At 45.2% G+C, this 18666-nt stretch overlaps 1 protein-coding gene across 1 annotated transcript in view; it reads right to left on the reverse strand.

Moving 5' to 3' along the window:
- Nucleotides 1–18666, reverse strand: part of T265_06010 (hypothetical protein) — a gene marked incomplete at both ends in the record, with an annotated part of 82737 nt that overhangs the window by 38668 nt on the left and 25403 nt on the right. The window contains 3 exons of the mRNA XM_009171169.1: nucleotides 3–471; nucleotides 5441–6680; nucleotides 15231–15385. Coding sequence (XP_009169433.1) covers nucleotides 3–471; nucleotides 5441–6680; nucleotides 15231–15385 — 1864 coding nt within the window. The remainder of the gene's footprint in view (nucleotides 1–2; nucleotides 472–5440; nucleotides 6681–15230; nucleotides 15386–18666) is intronic.

The raw sequence follows: 18666 nt of genomic DNA on the forward strand, positions 1-18666 counted from the left end.
ACTTCCCTAGGGCGGGAGATCCGTGAGCGTTGGCCAATATCATACCAATCATTTCAACCATCCGTCGGTCGTGGGTAGGACTGCGACCTAGCTGAGGAAATGCCCCCGCTGTTGCTCCAGTCGATGATGTCTGAGAAACGCTGCCAGCATTGCTTTGATCGTTTGAGTGAGTGATGTTCTGTCCAGTAGCATCGGCCGCTGGAGTGTGTAGTATCGAAGCTCCCGGCCGACCAACCATTATGTCTCTAAGTTCTTCTTCCTCGTCATCTGATTGACTGGCCGCGATGGAAGGACCACCAACTGACCGGTTCGATGATCCTAGCCCGCCTACTTCAGTGTCGATGGTTTCAAAGCCACTGAGTTTGCGCGCAGTTGCCGAGCTGTTGATTCCTGTGCTGTTGGACAGAAATCCACTGGCACTGGACGAAGATCCTGAAGAACTGGGACGTCCAGAGCGGCTTCGAACAGGGACTAAAATAAATAGGTAACAGAAGTCGTATGTTATTGAGGGGATCACTTCACCCACACCGATGGAAAAACTGGAACGTCATGCAGTCGACAGCGGGTCAAATTGGAGTCATATATGAACATCACTCAATAGTTGTCGATGCGAAGCGTGAAATTTTAGGACTGGAATGCCTCTGTTTCAACAGCAGTAATCTTGTCAAAAGAAATCTTTATGAAGTTTCCCCTGAACAGTTAACAATAACGTTCCTCCTTAATTTATAACCTGATAAGGGGCTACCGCAAACAGAGGTCGAATCTGCTCTTGAGAACATTGATACACTTTTGTACTGAGTTGAGTTTTCTAGAGTACAAGGCGCATCTATGCGCAAAGATGTGATAAACAGAATAGGTTGGTGGTTTTCAGGTCTTTCGGGAGGATCAAACAGGGTTGCAAAACCCTTCTCGAAAAGGGCACTGGTCTACCCAGTGGAAAACTCTTTTATCTAGTATTGTTCGTTCACAGTTCTAGTTTGCGAACCTGCTAATGTGCTGCTACAATACGCTGTCTTGTTAACAAATTATAAAAGCAGACGATCAGGTGAACCCCCACCATGATTCAAATAGACTCTCTCCGTCTCAGGCCGACATTGTTGGGTAGGTACATCAGAGTTGAGTTCCGTGGATGATCATTCGGGCAGCAAACACACTGGATTCTACCCTACGCTACAGCTGACCCTCTTGAGCAGAGCAACCCTCTTGCCACTGGAACCAAAAGGATTTTGAAAATCTGCTACCCTACGCTGATAACCAAAGCTACTCCGAGATGAGAGTGAACAAACCATAGACCAGAAATCTTTGATGTTCGAATTAACACAACAACCCTTACAATACGCAGGTGTCTATGACGAAACCGCATGACTGCACAATCAGTGGGATTGCTTACGCCGATCTTTCGGTATTAACGCCTTTGCTAGAGGATATGAACAAAAGATTATATTAACGAGAAAACGTCGATCGACAATTGTGAAAGCGCGCGATGAGAAACGACCTGCAAATGCGTGCGAACTAGAACCTAGTAGGTGTACCGGGTTGCTGATTTACTTCGCAGTCGCCCTGTGCTAACCGATTACCTACAAGTTCGCTTTCACCCAGGTGCCTGGTTGTAGTACAGATGGTAGTAACCTGATGATGTGGATGGAAATCGAACGAGTGAAAACGGATTCACTAATAACCATGAATGACCCCATAGAGAGAGAGATGTGGTTTGCGCAGTGTTTTGCGAATGTTATTGACAAGGTTATCGCTACTGTTGCAGTGTGTGTTTGCATGGCAAGGGAGTGCACGGTTGATGCTGAAAGTCTCAATCGGACAGCACACACAAACACACACAAACACTGATCGGCGTTAATAACCGTGTGTGGATGTACGATTGTGTGTGTGTGTCGGAAAATAGACGGGGTCATTTGTGCAAGAGAACAAATACATCTACTTCATTGCTTCTGTGACATCATACACAATACAGATTGGTCAGGAATGTGTAGGCAGAAAGAGTGAGCGACAGAGCGAGAGAGAGCAAATATGATAGCTAATGACAAGGTCAAATAGGGACTTTGCATAACCTGCGTCGAAAATTATCTACCTGAAGACTAGTAATCGCGAAATTCAATGAAGCCTACATGACTGGTAACTCAGTCGAAACGGTCCATGGATCTACGTTTTCGCCACGTGACCACAACCCAGATGCCAGGGTTCAACTGGATACCAGATGATCGTCTAATCAATTACGAAGTCGGATAACACGTTGCGAGAGGGATCAAGCCCACAGATCTTATCGTCAGTGATTCAGAATTGAGTTTCCGTTAACAAGTATTAAGCCTCGAAGAGAACGACGAATTTGGTAGGTAAGTCATGAGCAAGAAAAACTGTCACAAGGACCTTTAAAACGGTAGTAAAGAAAGCAGGTGGGTTTGTCGCAAAATACATTCATTTGAACTAGCTTAAACAAGAGGCGGCTCTTGTGCGACACACGGCAGAGAAATATCATAAGAAATTCAGCTGGAATCCAGTTAAAATGAAACTGATGTGCAAATGGGTGTATTTAGCGAAGTCCGTACAATTTGCGTTCAAAAATGGAACATAAGGTTGACGGAAACTCGGACATTGTACCTCATAGTTGCAGCCATATTCGACCAACATAAAATAGAGACACTTGCCACAAATGCAATGAAACACTGATTAATTCGGAGGGTCATTGGGTCGCCTGTTCAACGTCACACTAAAAGGATAAACTACACTCTCTGAAATCTAATCTTGGAATCGCTGCGCGTGGCCCGCCGCGATTGTTCAGTAGCTGCTCGAATCCGGGCCAATCGTCTTCGGAATGGTGAAAGGGGCCTGCTGTCAACTGTGCTGTTGGGCTGTTACACAGGCCTGTTTGGCCAGGCATGGGCCCCGGATCGGAAAATACTGGTACTTTTGAAGGACCTATGTCCATGTCTCGTCAAACGGTATTTTTCCCAGTAAGAGGGTATGGTTCAATCCCTCCGTATTCCCCACCGCCGCTCCTCGAAACAACCGACAGTTTCCTATCGTGGATATCGTTGAAATGGTAGGTCACAGTCAAGATGAATCCCGATCGAATGACACGTTAGTCCATGGAGGGATAGCGCAGTGGTCAAGGCACCAACTTACTAACCAGAGGATCCGCGTTTCCAATCAAATCTCAGTGTCACGAATGCCCCCGTCTAGGTCTGGGCAACCTGGAAGTATCTCATTTTCGTGCATCGTTTGAGGGATGTGACAGCTAAGCAGCAAAAAGGTGTCAGAGCCCAACGGTTTTTATTATTGCTATTATAATTATTATTGTCGTTTGGGGTGCTGGAAGCGCATATTGATGATCAACTGATTCGACACGATGAATTTCTAGGTCTGGCAACCTGGAAGTATCTCATTTTCGTGCATCGTTTGAGGGATGTGACAGCTAAGCAGCAAAAAGGTGTCAGAGCCCAACGGTTTTTATTATTGCTATTATAATTATTATTGTCGTTTGGGGTGCTGGAAGCGCATATTGATGATCAACTGATTCGACACGATGAATTGGCACACTGTTGTCCTAGACAGAAATTGCCCATGATTCGGCTACTATTTTAGTCTGATCGGGTATTTTAGCCTCCTGTAATTAGTGATGTATGACAACCATTGACTACACTTTCCAGTAGATCGGAAAAATTCTCCTTAGTGGTAAAACTGCTGAAGATGTGAGTGGTTAGATGGTAATTACAGGTAAATCAAGTGCATTAATTGTGAATTGGGCTTCCATATTTCTGAACGAGACTGGGTTCCATCATGGGTGTGCTGTGTGGATGGCTACACAGAGCAAAAGTGTACCCAGAATTGTCCATTGAACTGCTGTGTCCCACCCTTATTCCTAAGATGTCCGAGATTCGACGTCTGGTCAGTAAAGGCATGTGACACTCAACCAGCAATCGGGGAGACTAAACGTTGCGTGCGAGGAATGCAATGGTTTCAAGTAAGTCGTCAGACAATCCAGTGAAGTGGCGATAGAACGCCATACTTATGTTAGCGGCTCCGAACGCACTTTTACACAACCGAGTGCGACCTCCAAGACGGCAAGAAATCTTCCAAACGTGCGTGTCCTCGCCTTCAGCTGAGGTTCCTTCGTGAAGGGGCACAACAAAAACACCTAGGCCGTTGAGAAACAACAATTTCGAAACGGGGTTCTCAAAGTGTTCCGATGAAGTACCCACAGCATAAACACGTTCACATTTTGATGAGTAAAATTCAGCACCTGTTGAAATACCGTATGGTTCGTCACCATAGTGAGCAACCACCAAAAACAGCCGTTGTCAGGTAAGTGGCAAGCAGGGTAAAAAGAAAAAAAGCATCCGATACCGTTCAAAAGGATTGCAAATGAAAGTTTCCGTTGTCAGTAAGTGGCAAGCAGGGTAAAAAGAAAAAAAGCATCCGATACCGTTCAAAAGGATTGCAAATGAAAGTTTCCTCTTCATAGCCTGGACATCTTGAGAAAGGGAACGAAGCTGAACGAAACGCCCGCAGGGTGGACAAAATGAGACACAAGGCTACAACAACTCAGTAGGGTAGTGGAAAGCGCATTGACCGATGGATAATGACAAGCCGCCGAATGAAACATACATACAAGAAAACAAAGCTATGCTGAGAGGTCGCGAGGAACATGAATGGTAGCTACGAGAGAAACGGCCAACAGTGTTTGTCTGGTTGCAGTTATTGTTAAAAAGGTACACACCCGTTCAGCCAAGGCCGAAGTGCGGAACATCGACCGACGAAACAGCACACAAACAAAATCAACCACGAAGAATGCAATTAGGCGATGCATACGCACACAAACAAGAGCAGACATCTCCCATGTGTGTACCATATATACCATGATAAGCAGCGGACATGGGTAGCAATCAAGCAGGAACAGAAATACATAGATAACAAGTCGTAAGGATGAACTGCTTTCGAGGTGAATTGTGTAGACTGATTTGTAGAAAACTGATCAATTATGGAGAACTGCTAATTTTAGCGGTTACGGGTAGCACAACTTAAGGTTACTTGATGAAAACTGACAGAGGTGAGTAGAACTCAACCTGCTTTGACCTTGTGAGTGGATTATTCACTTGTAAAAGCAAACGGTATCCACATCAAACTGCCACAACCCCCTAGTTTACGATGGTCGGATGATCAAAAGTACAGCGTAAGCGGTTAGGCTGATTTTCAGAGGGTTGAAGTAGTTTCCCAAATGGTAAAGGAAAACGGATATCAAAAGAATGGGTTTGGTGGGTGTAGAGCAGGACTATGCGGAAGCTTTTGTGAGACTTTTCAAACAAAAACACGTAAAAAGCTGTCATACTCTCAAAATGGAAACATTACAAGGAAAACCTCGTATATCCCTCATCCAAATACCGCTTCCAGGGGTATAGTTTGACAAAGATGAGAATCTGATACTCACCGAAAGGGGTATTTTGGTGAACCCGGAAGACGTTCGTGCCGACTCCAACTCCAGAAGCAGCCCCACTGACAGTACCCACATTCACCACACTGTTGTTCATCACAAGCACACTGGAATCGTCCACAGTCGGCGTACTGCCTCTATCCGTGCATACGCTGGTGGTAGTCATAGGGACAGTAGGATCGTCAGCTGTCCCTTCAATCGTAGGAGTTCGTGCCTCAAGGCGTTTTTTCGCTGGTTGTCTAGGCGTGTTCTTACCGCTGTTGGAACCGCTGTTGGGCGCATTCAGAGTAGAGTTCAAAGCCACGGAATTACTATTGAGTGACCCACCTGTCGTCGACACATAGCCACCAACGCCGCCGGGAACGCTGGTGACGCACTGGTTGTGCAACAAGTGTGCATGTGAAGATTGGTGCATGGCGAAAGGTTGGTGAATAATATTGCCACTATTAGGGGAGTTTGAAGTCCTTGATGGGACGAAGGTTTTAGAACGGTGTTGAGATTGGGTCTCATACTGTTGTTGCTGTACGGAATCAACACAGGCGGAAGCACCAGAGGCAGATGAGGTAACAGTCGAAGAAGCGGTAGTTGAGACCAATTCATTAGCAGGCGGTTCACATGCCAAACCATGCAGTGCAATGGACTTCGCTGGGTTGAGATTTGTGGAGCACAGAGAAGAGGCTGAGGAAGATAAAGAGTTATCACCGGCAGGGAGGCCAGAAAGCTGGGTGCGATTTTGCTGTCGAGTGATGGCGTTGGATAGTTGGTTATCACGATGTACATATGGGTTGGGAATGGATCGATGTTGAGGAGTATGATGATGGGAATTGGGAGAAGAGTTATCAGGCATAAGGAGAGGTGGACTGCTGCTTGAAGGTGCGACATAAGATGTTGGTCTGATGGGTGAAGATGGGAAGGAACAGGGCGAATCTGTTGGAGCTGGACGTTTGAGGCTTCTTCGCTCGAGTCGATGACCAGCGACTGCGAGGGAAGCGGGACCTCGACTGGGGGAAGACGAACGACACAGGGGGAACACTGATGGTTTGATGTCCGACGACATATCTTCACCAAATTGGTGTTTCGCGGTTTGGTAAACTATTCGATTTGTCTGATGAAGATCCAGGCTGACTGAGGATGCACTGGAAGAGAATTTTTCATGTTTGTTGACGGACATATGGGAGCTGGGATGGGTGGGAATGGTCGCACCATCGAACGAAGTTGGGTAAGAGTGATAGCCATTCTGTAAATAGATTGGGAATAGACCAAAATGTGGAGTACATAGTATACAACCAAGAGAACCGCTCAAATTTGCACGCAATGGTCATGTAATTGTAATAATAATTGTAATAATTGATCCAATAAAATCCTACATAAGAGGATTTGCAAAAGTGCTACCAGAATCAACAGTCTTCACAGGACAATTCTGAAGAGCAACAGATGCGAAATACGGGAAACAGCACGGTCTACTTGTAATTTCCATGGCTTTCACTCACGACTCATCCACTATGTCCTTCACTAAGGGATTAACCAATCGGTCTTCATCACTCATCCCTGTTCGGTTTCTCCCATCAAACACACACACACACACCAAGGCGTTCGGTGCATTTTATCACGACAATAAGTACGTGGTCTTTCTCTTCATAATTCAACGGTATCTGCTGTTATGACTCCGGTGGAAACTAGGCACTGATAAATGCGCGGCCCAGTGCAGTGGGATTGAACACAAAAGCGCGTTGATAAAGAATGCAAGACAGGGCGGAAATCTCCTAACAAATTTGACGCATGTTACTGAAAAGACTGAAAAGACATATTTTTCGGTAAAGGGGTAACGGGACAATTTTGTTTAGGATGGATGGACGGCAAACAGTTGGGTGAGCCCTGGAGCTTGTCAAACTTAACTGTAGTAGGAACGGGATTCTCGGTTTTGAAATCGGTTATAAATAAAGTCATGGTCAGATGGACAAAAGATATGGAGTTATCGTGGACTGTCTTAAGCTATTAAGTAACTTGGTGAACACATGGTAAGCAGATCGCCGAGACGCTATCTGTACGACAGGCCTTCTTTCGAGCTTGCCTGCATTGTTGAAATGAACCATTCCCACTTCGTTCTCTCAAAGGATGAGCAAAATATTCGGCTCCCACAAACTTTCTGCCCTCTCCGTTTGTTTAGCCTCCCTTCCCTCAATCAGTGATCCAACATCCTGAGTTACTTCAGTGTTACTTCGTATTTCGACTTTTACCCATTAAAGGTCGCCATGATTTGGGGGACAAAAAACCGTGCGGTACCTCACTCCAATATGAGCCAACTGTGGAGTTGAACCAGAGAAGTTTCTTCTTCGGGGGGAGGGGGATCAACTGAGTCTCCTTTTTTGCAACAAAGGGAAGCCACTTGTCTCCGAGGCTCTCATATGGGAGCTGGGATGGGAACGGCTGGTCGCACCATCGAACGAAGTTGGGTAAGAGTGATAGCCATTCTGTAAATAGATTGGGAATAGACCAAAATGTGGAGTACATAGTATACAACCAAGAGAACCGCTCAAATTTGCACGCAATGGTCATGTAATTGTAATAATTGATCCAATAAAATCCTACATAAGAGGATTTGCAAAAGTGCTACCAGAATCAACAGTCTTCACAGGACAATTCTGAAGAGCAACAGATGCGAAATACGGGAAACAGCACGGTCTACTTGTAATTTCCATGGCTTTCACTCACGACTCATCCACTATGTCCTTCACTAAGGGATTAACCAATCGGTCTTCATCACTCATCCCTGTTCGGTTTCTCCCATCAAACACACACACACACACACACGACAAGGCGTTCGGTGCATTTTATCACGACAATAAGTACGTGGTCTTTCTCTTCATAATTCAACGGTATCTGCTGTTATGACTCCGGTGGAAACTAGGCACTGATAAATGCGCGGCCCAGTGCAGTGGGATTGAACACAAAAGCGCGTTGATAAAGAATGCAAGACAGGGCGGAAATCTCCTAACAAATTTGACGCATGTTACTGAAAAGACTGAAAAGACATATTTTTCGGTAAAGGGGTAACGGGACAATTTTGTTTAGGATGGATGGACGGCAAACAGTTGGGTGAGCCCTGGAGCTTGTCAAACTTAACTGTAGTAGGAACGGGATTCTCGGTTTTGAAATCGGTTATAAATAAAGTCATGGTCAGATGGACAAAAGATATGGAGTTATCGTGGACTGTCTTAAGCTATTAAGTAACTTGGTGAACACATGGTAAGCAGATCGCCGAGACGCTATCTGTACGACAGGCCTTCTTTCGAGCTTGCCTGCATTGTTGAAATGAACCATTCCCACTTCGTTCTCTCAAAGGATGAGCAAAATATTCGGCTCCCACAAACTTTCTGCCCTCTCCGTTTGTTTAGCCTCCCTTCCCTCAATCAGTGATCCAACATCCTGAGTTACTTCAGTGTTACTTCGTATTTCGACTTTTACCCATTAAAGGTCGCCATGATTTGGGGGACAAAAAACCGTGCGGTACCTCACTCCAATATGAGCCAACTGTGGAGTTGAACCAGAGAAGTTTCTTCTTCGGGGGGAGGGGGATCAACTGAGTCTCCTTTTTTGCAACAAAGGGAAGCCACTTGTCTCCGAGGCTCTTTTTGAGCTCAGAGATTTGTTAATATACAACTAAACAAGTTCATTTGTTTAAGCGAATCCATTGTTATTGCGCTGCTTTAGGTAACAGTCGGCTGTTGCACCAGCTTACGGGCGACTGTTTATCAGGGTTTCATTTCTCACCGGGCTCGCGAATAAAATTCCACCACCCCCCTGTCAAGCGCAGGTAGTGCTGAATAACGGAATAATTTCTATTTTCACTTTGCGCACAAGGTATGAGACGGCCCAGGTAAGGCAAGCGCACAAAACAGAAACTATGAAACCGAGTGTACAAGACGAACGAGCGTTTGCCTATAGCAGCAGATAAAGACCAACATTTAGCATTACCTGGCTGGTATATTGACCGGATGCAGACATCGTAAGCCTGCAGCGGACAAAGTTTGCTCCTTGTGATGCTACCGAAGGCCTAGGGTATCCTCAGACAGGTGGTCAAAGAATCACATGGAGATATCAAGTAAACTCTCGGGAGAATGATTCTCTAAAAGTGGTAATTCTCCGAAAAATGACATTCCACGCTCTCTAGGGAGTTAAATTTTCTTTAGCCAAGAATGCGCACCAGACTTATTTGGTACACACTAACGCAGCAAATAATCACCTTGAATCATCAACCACACAGAAGCTAACTTCCATGCTACATATTCATCACCGGGGTTTTTAAGCAAGAGGGGGAACGAATCCGATGCCTTTTTAATAAACCGAAAAGTAGAATTCAGCACATGAGGATAATGTGTTGGTGGGGGCTGCTTTAGGAGAGTCTATTAAAGAAAAAGAGCATTTGGTAAACAACAACCCGAAAACTTGGTTCTGATTACTCTCTGACCCGGAGAAATTAAAAAACCTCAATGAACACATCTGAATAGATGAAACGGTCACAATCCGACTGTATCTGTACGAGATAACGCTTCTGTCTTTCTCTCAAGGTCATGAGATATGGACAACACGAAATCAGATGAGCCCATGCGATCGACGGAAGTCAGTCCGCTTTTTCTCCATCTGAGTTCACCACAGTATTTGAGTAGTAAAGGAGGGGCGCAATTTCTATGGGGCATTACTCGCATGTTTGGTAGATATAATGTCCCAGTTCTGATGAGCATGCCTGCCAAAAACACTGAAACCGCACGGCGTTCAACGTTTGCTGACACATCACGACATGAAAGCACTTGATTCATAGGCGGATTATTTCAGGTCGTTTCCCCATAAACTACTTAAATAAGTCCAGCTATTACGCTGTTTATTCAACAGAGGTTCACAGAGCAGGTCCGGTTTATGAACTGACATAACACAACATCTATCCATACCAAGCATTTAAACGATTCGTCCATATCCAAACCTCCTGTATTTACCGAACTTCACTGAGAGATCTGAAAGATTACGAACCAGCTGAGACCGGAATAAACATCTAATTGGTGGATTTAGGTATATTCACTTGCTGAATACACACAACGATGTCTACGAGATGTACAGTAGATGAGTGTAAGCATCGGGAGTTCCACTCTGATGTTACCCTGAATAACGACTGCCAAAAATAGTCTTTTTTCCATCCACAAACGGTCACGTTACGCACAAGTACAAGTACCGTGTGAAAGGTTTAGGACTCGTGAAACAAAAGCATAGAAAGCGATGAATACTAACAACATACAGGCACAAACTGGGCAGTTCGAAAGCCCATAAATAACTACATTGTGTCATAAACCGTGCGGATTTAGTTTCACGTGCCATGAAAAGAGAGACACAGTTAAGCAGAACAATTAGAGAAGGTCTACCAACCTGCCTTAATGAGCACCGAGCCCATTGTTTGGTGTGACAAGGCGGTAGCAGACGTTCAATAAAGCGGTCACATGAATCATAGAGAGAATGCGGTCCAGATCTTTCGAACCAACTTACAACCCACCCTCCATGTGCAATCTTCAAGGGTTGATGGCCTAAATGTAAAAAAAATCGTTCAACTAGAAACCCATTCAGCTGCCTAGCTGCCATGCTACCCGAAGGAAGTACGAGGGCTGGGATACTGCCAGGTTGCTCAAGCCTAGACAGGGGAAGTCGAGAGGCAGAGGTCGGGTTCGAACCACGAACCTTCCGACCAGTAAATTCGCGCTCTAATCACTTGCGCAATCTCGCCCCCTAGATAGCCTAGATGTAACTCTCGGTGAAATGGGGTGGGGAGATCTGGTTCAGTTTGATCTAGCTTGGTCACGGGTAGACACTCCAGCGGTTCTAGATTTAACACTATTTGATGCAAGCCCACCACAATGAGCCATGCCCATTGGATCACCACCATGGTCATCGGCAGCCACATCAACGTCGTTCTCTGAGATTTCGCTCTGTCAATTTTACCTAGATTCTCCGCACGAACTCCGCACACCACTTTTCCGTCTCTACCCAAATCGCTGAAGATAGTGTTCCAGTAACCCAGATACCAAGGTGTTCAATTGTTTGCTGGTATTTAGCGTTAAAAAACAGTTTCAGTATAGCTGGCATACAAAAAGTGAGTGTGATTGCTAGAATTCTGCTACATTCCGCCTGTTTTGCTAGAACCCTATCCGAGAACCGACCGATCGCCAGGCAACCAATTTGGAAATATCTCGCTGCCATACCTCTCCAATAGAACGCAGTGGCTTATATGTTTGTGTGACCTTTCATTGCTGATTACCCCGCTGGAAATGTACAAGAGAACACGGATCACCCAAAGGTATCGTGCCAATTAGGGTTCGGTAATTAAAGTTGAATAAACATATGTTGAGTCCTCACAGCTGGATGATTACTGAACCTTATGACGAAATAGTCTGGAATTTAAGCAAAAGGTCAAGTCCGCCACGAAAGTCCCACAAAAACCGACCTAGTCCAACCTTCTGTATTGCAACACGAGATACAGGTAAAATCCCCGAGTGCGAGTTGAGAGACATTCAATGAAACATTGTTGAGGCCCTTGTAAAGCAGCAATATGATTAAAGAGTCACTAGCTGCAGTAAAACTGGAAATCGTAATCGGTTTACAAATGATAACTGAAAATCAGCCCGGTGTAATTCATGGGACCTCAAAATCTGGATACACACATGACTTATGAACAAACTGGTCAAACACCGATTCTTATGTGAAATGAAATCCCATACTGCGACGAATAATATGCATAGTTCAGCATCATACTCCCAATCTGAGTCAATCAGTGAGGAGAAAAGCGTCTTTGGGACAAAATCAATACACTTTAGTTTCATGAACCTGAACAAAGGTTGGTGTGTTTGTTTAAGGTTTCCAAGACAGAAAGGCCAGTAATAATAATAAATAATGGCAACAAAAATAACAATGTCAATCGAAATAAGGCAGTGAACATGAATTGGAAAACCCAAAGCCCGACAGGATATCTGAGTTCATCCAGCAGCATTGGATGGAGAAATAAATGATGCACGTAGAGTCAGAGGTTATCCATTTTCTAAAATATTATCAAGGGGTTTAGACACATTCAGTTAAGCAAGCAAGGTTGCTTATACTGTCTGAAACTACTACCTACTATCTGAAGTCAAAAGGTTGCTGCAAATCCCTTCTGAGTCTGCATTTTTTCCGATCGCAGTTACAAGAGACAAAAGACCGCGGCCGTTTGACTGTCAGCTTCCCAAGACCAGAATTCGGGCGCTGCGGAGAAATACCTAACCACCCACCATCACAAGCGGAGCAACAGATGGACGAGTGGACGGAATTGGGTTAACACGCACCTGGAGTTGGTGGATGTACGTATTGCACGCGCTGTGATGTTGCACATGTGCCACTTTGGAATAACCGCTCTCCCATCTCCATTCCAAGAACATCACACATAAGGGGGCCTCAAACAAGCGAGCGGGAATAGTGTGTGCACGAGTGTAAATATCAACTGGCATAAAGCCAAATCACAGGAGCATGAGAGACGGCAAATAGTCCGGAAAAATCACACGACAGAGAAGAAACAGGAACATAACTATGACGGATGAACTATTCTGAGCGAAGGACAGTGCAATAAAACTTGTAGACTGGCATCTCACAGAGCAATGACATCCTCGAAGGTCTATGCACGAACTAGACTGTCACTGGCTCTCACACCAACATATCTGTCAACTGAGAACTCACCGGATTGGAGCATCTATATGTTGATTAGTGTTTGTCTGTTGGCAAAGCAAAGTGGCTACCAGAGCAAGGCAATCCTCAAAGTCACCTGCGATAGGAAGCCACTCCACAAAAGCATCTGCGACCAGCCATGACTTGGTACTTAGTCTGCAGGAGAGGTTGTCCCTCTTTAAAGATGGGTGGCAAATGTGGACAGAGGGGTCATTCCAAACGTTCTTGAAATGTGTGAAGAAAGCGATTCTTGTTCATTCCTTTAGAAAGGCGCTTTATTTTTAAAATAGCTTGCTCTCTAACATAAGTCACTAGGTTGCTGTAGTGTTCACCGAGAACTCAATAAACGGATGTCGAGTTCATAATCGATATGATAACCATGGTTACTATACTCAATAATGACGCAAGCAACCTTTGACCAACACCTGACGGTCTACGAACGGTCAGGAACAGCAAAAACGGAAGCCGCGCACAACGTTTAAATAGGTGGGTTGTATCCAGTAGTAGTACTCGACAATACATCAAGATGTTGATTGGCAGAAAACCACTCCAGAGATGTTTCATCCTACTGATAAGATTTTTTATATTTCGCACCCGGAAGAAGTCATTATGGTGGGGATCACCAGCAGCGCGCACCTCAAGAATCCACCAAGAGAATGATAAAATAACACGCCACTAAACGGGTCTTGGGTCTGAGAGGCTTTCACCAGAATAGCATGACTCTATGACGCCAATTGCCTGACTGGAGAAGAGTAGGACAGTACTTTACCCAAGCTAATCACAACGTCGCTTTGGGTGTTCGGCTAATGAGCAGAAAACCGTGGGTTGGTGTCCCCCAATCGATTCGTGGGATGACCAGTGCTGAAAATCCCCGGCTTGTCGGCGGAGGTCGACATTTGGACGAAGCTAGGATTTAACTGCACATGTGCCCGAGGACTACACAGATAACTTCATGATCGAAACGACATCGAACACAAGATGGGCTCGCAGGAGTCAATGTTCAGTTGAAGAATGTCATAAACGAGAGATTCAGCTAAGTCTTCCGGTATAATTCACGAATTTCGTCTAATTTGAGCTAAAGTTCGAGATACGGTTAATGTTCAGTGAAGAATGTCATAAACGAGAGATTCAGCTGAGTCTTCCGGTATAATTCACGAATTTCGTCTAATTTGAGCTAAAGTTCGAGATACGGTTGACGGAACGTCCGGGACTGCGCTTAACTGGTAAGACCCATGAAGAACGAAACAGGTTGTGGGCTGTGAAGGAGGAACCATAGACGGTAGTATTCCGTCTAGAACTAAAACCGTTTCGGAGTGACCCATGGAAGTATTAAGTGCATACCAGAAAACAAACGTACTCAGGGTTGAGTCATACTGGTATTCTGTTTTGTTCGAATGACCGCACGATCGGGGTATACGAAAACTACCCGCGCTAAAGATTTTCGTTCCATAGGATAAAACGAATATCCCCCCTTAGTTCTACAGGAGCTTGGTTCGGTAGCTTATCCTTGACTTTCTTCACGATGACTTCCAGAAGAGAGTTGGCCTCAGCAGATAATCTCCCAATTCAATGTCAAAATTACTGGTTGACTGTGTCTATTCGACGTGAAACAGAACCAGGGCTAATTGTGGTGGAGACCACAATATATCCCACCATGCCCCCAATTTTGCAATAAAGTTGAAACGTTAGACAAATGTGATAAGTCATTAAAAATTACGGAGCATAGTTTTGATATTTTGGCAGTTCAGATTCAACTCCATTCGAAAACGAGCACACCGTCATTGAAGGTGAAAGTAACCTCAAATTAAACGTCAATATATTGCCCATCAGCCGGTAACCCATTTGACATTTATTTGAACTCTGGTCTAACTGATCAACCACTTCGTCAATACTCTACTCCAAACGTAATGAAGTTCGAAAAAGTACAAGATTTCAGATCCACACAATGAAGTATACCGATCGAACACAGTTGTTAGTACTCTATTAAAGCAGATCTAATGAAAGCTCAGTGCACACCAGAAGGTTTTAAAACATGTTTTCCCGACAAGCAACGTACCACAACTGGATTGCCGACTGAGCCAGACTCCCCGGTGTCCGCGATACGATGGCCCTGTAAGATCGTTCGAAGTACAGGGACAGTTTCTGCAAATTCACGATCAGCAGCACTAAGTGATAGCTTGCTGATTGACTCTTCGGCAGGGTTGAGGTTCTCTGTTTAAAAAAAAACAAGACAAAACGAAGTTCTTAGAACGAGGAGCAGAGGAACTGAGAAGATTAAATCGGATTTCGGACGAATTTTATCTAACTTTTTGACGAAGCTGGAACAACACTTCGTCAAACGGCACCTCTGGATACGTTTGAATATAACTTGGGGTGTTGCGAAAGACGTAGTGGAACCTCCCGCAACCTTTTTTCCACAACCATTCGTCGCATTAGTATAAAGACCAGAGTGAGACAAATGGAAAATTTGGCATAGACCACATGATCTCCCTTTTTACGATTTGGTCTAATGCAGTTGGCGAACAAATTCCAAGTAAAAATTGCCAGTAGTTCACATCATTCTGACCGGGACGGAAATAGCTAGTGCTCATCGGTTCCCAAAACGTGAGAGAATTACCCTAACAATCAGCACACCCGAATTAAAGAAACACTGTACGTTTCGCTCCGTAAACCAAGACTGTTCGTGAAAGTTGCTCAAATCTCTTGTTCTATCCGTGGAAGATTGTTGCCAGGGCAACAAATCCACCGAAAATTCCAGATTAGCCTAAACCTCGCGGGATAAGCAACGAACAGAACCGAAATAGGTATTTTTGTTCATAGCCACACCACTCGCGTGAACGGCCGTGGTCCTGTTCTGGCGTAATTATTCCGGTGAGTCCACACCAAAGGGAACCACTGGAATCGAGTTTCGCTCTTATTAGAGCTCATCATCAATGGCCGTGCCGGGATTGGAACCCCGGACATCGGACATGCGAAGCGAGCGTGTAACCACTACTCCACCAACGCACGTTGGAGGCATCTGAATTCCACGTCTGAACAGGCGAACGTGGTCACACATGAGCGATGTTGACTCGACGACACAATAACTGTCCTGCTTGTGACAATCGATTGACCCGCCAGTCAGGTAGCGTGACACACGCTTGAAACCCACTGGGTGTTGGTGGAGTAGTGGTTACACACTCGCCTCGCATGTCAGAGGTCCGGGGTTCAAATCCAGGCACAGCCATTGGATATACACTGCTGACCAGCTCTAATAGGGGGCGAAACTCGAATCCAGTGCTTCCCTTTGGTGTGGACTCACCGGAATAATTACACCCGAACAGGAACACGACCATTCAAACGAGAGTGGTGTGGCTATGAACAAGAACCCAAATAGTGATTTGCGTTTGTTCGCTTACTTCGGTTGAGTCGACTGCTTTTAAGGGGCAATGTGGCAGATAGGATCGGTTCCAGTTAAAACACAAAGGTCCATAGAGATAGATCCAACCCCCTGTAAATGGGCTGCTGACTCCATTTTGACAGAACACCGTTTGTTTAGTAATTGAAATTTAGACACTTGACTTTTGTGGATGGATTCAGACATCACTAAATTAAGTCGGCCTTATATGGCAACATAGGGATATGAAAAGCCACTACAGAAAACCTTCACCACGATCAGTCAACCAGCCGACCACATATCCCACCAGACCTGTGTTCATATGCCCAAAGCTGAGCATCACGCAGAGTTCCGCATTTTCAGAGATCGCCCCGATGTTACTACTGCTGCTTGAAAACGCAGCACGTCAGAGCAGCCATCTTGGAAGGCCCCTTAGTCAGAGGGGGAATCCCATCCTCCAAGACGGTTCTGTAACAAGCGAAATTCAAATTGACTGGTCAGATAAGTTTCAAGAAGACCGCGGGTCATGATTCAAAAACAGCACCGCCTTGCTAAAAAACCGTTAAACAGGGATATACCAACCGTCCCGCAATATGCATCCATCCCTGTCGAAACGAATGAAGCCATCGAGGTTTCGAAAACTGATGGAAACGCAGAAAGTTATTTACACTGATCACCACGTGAAGCGCTCGGAGGATATCCAAACAATGGACGACCAGAACCCAAATGCCTGTTGACCAAAGACTCGTGGAGGATAGTCCATGAGATGGCAATGTGGAATGACAGTGACTACTGTTCAGCTCAGCTTTGTGGATTTCCACGCCCTTCTGATCAGGGGTTCACCTTATTGGCCCAGCGCGCACAGTTGAAAACACCACACCAATGAGCGTGCTGCTACTTCTCATGTACGCGTGCATTGAATGAGGTACACGAGGGATGCTTACTGAACGTGTGGACACCTTCAAATCACTTGACCCACTAATATAGGGCTTTTTCTGGAAAGTGTCTAACCCTCTTCTTCCCTCCATTCAGTTTTATGGCCTCTTTTCTCCGTCGCCATAAGACAGTAAAGTATCCGTATTGACTAACAGTTAATTGCGGGGGGGGGGGCGAGATGGCCCAAGTGGTTAGAGCGCGAAATTACTGACCGGAAGGTTCGTGGTTCGAATCCGACCTTTGTCTCTCGACTTCCCTGTCTAGGCTTGGGCAACCTGGCAGATTCACAGCCCATGTGCAACCTTCGGGTGGCATGGCAGTTAAGCACCGAAAGGATGCTACAGCTGAGTTTGTATATAACAGTTAATTGCAGCCCATAATGTTCATGAGGTTTCCTGCCGATCAGGCGTTTGCCTGCAGAAAACCGCCAAATCGGTAACCCATGAGATGTCGAAAGAAGATTGTGCTTCACATGAGGTTGGTTGCCACAAATATTTGGGGAACGATTGCACCTCCCGCACACATCGTGCGGTTACGTGAACAATAGAAAAAGTACACAAGTTATAAACCCAACACAACACATGTAACTGCATGCATTTGTCACGAGGTAGTCCCGAAACGAGAAGAAATCGACGAACTGTGAGGCGTCATCGAGTGTAAGAATAATGAAAAGTGCTCTTCCCGTCTCTCACTCACACACCCCAGCATTTCCCATTTTCTGAACGTGACTTCTCAGGTTGCCGGCCAAGAGAGAAAAAAGACCATTGGAAGCAACCGAACATCTGCTTAATCCTACGATTGAAAAAGGGAACAGGTGCAAATGTCGTTTGGAAGCCAAATGAGGAATCGTTTTTTCTTCTTCTGATGAAGAAAAGTGGAGGGAATTGTAGAATGTCTGGCGCATGGTGATCAGCTGATGGAGGGGATGGTCTTTGTGAATCAAAGAGGGTGAATGGAGTATTAGCTGGCGTCAAATGAATGGAACCCAACAGGTATCCAGGACTCCTTACCCAGTTACTAAAGAGATACCAGTTGGTTTGACTAGGGTGTAAGGCGCGCCTCATGTAACGATGTACATTGAGTGTCAGAAACTCATTTGTGACTGTGGATGTCCGTTCCAAGAACGTTTGGTGCCAACAGGCGAGCGAGACCCATAAACAAAACCAACTAGGTGGGAAGG

This window comes from Opisthorchis viverrini, assembly GCF_000715545.1.
Source record: "Opisthorchis viverrini unplaced genomic scaffold opera_v5_121, whole genome shotgun sequence".
Lineage (NCBI taxonomy): Eukaryota > Metazoa > Platyhelminthes > Trematoda > Opisthorchiida > Opisthorchiidae > Opisthorchis > Opisthorchis viverrini.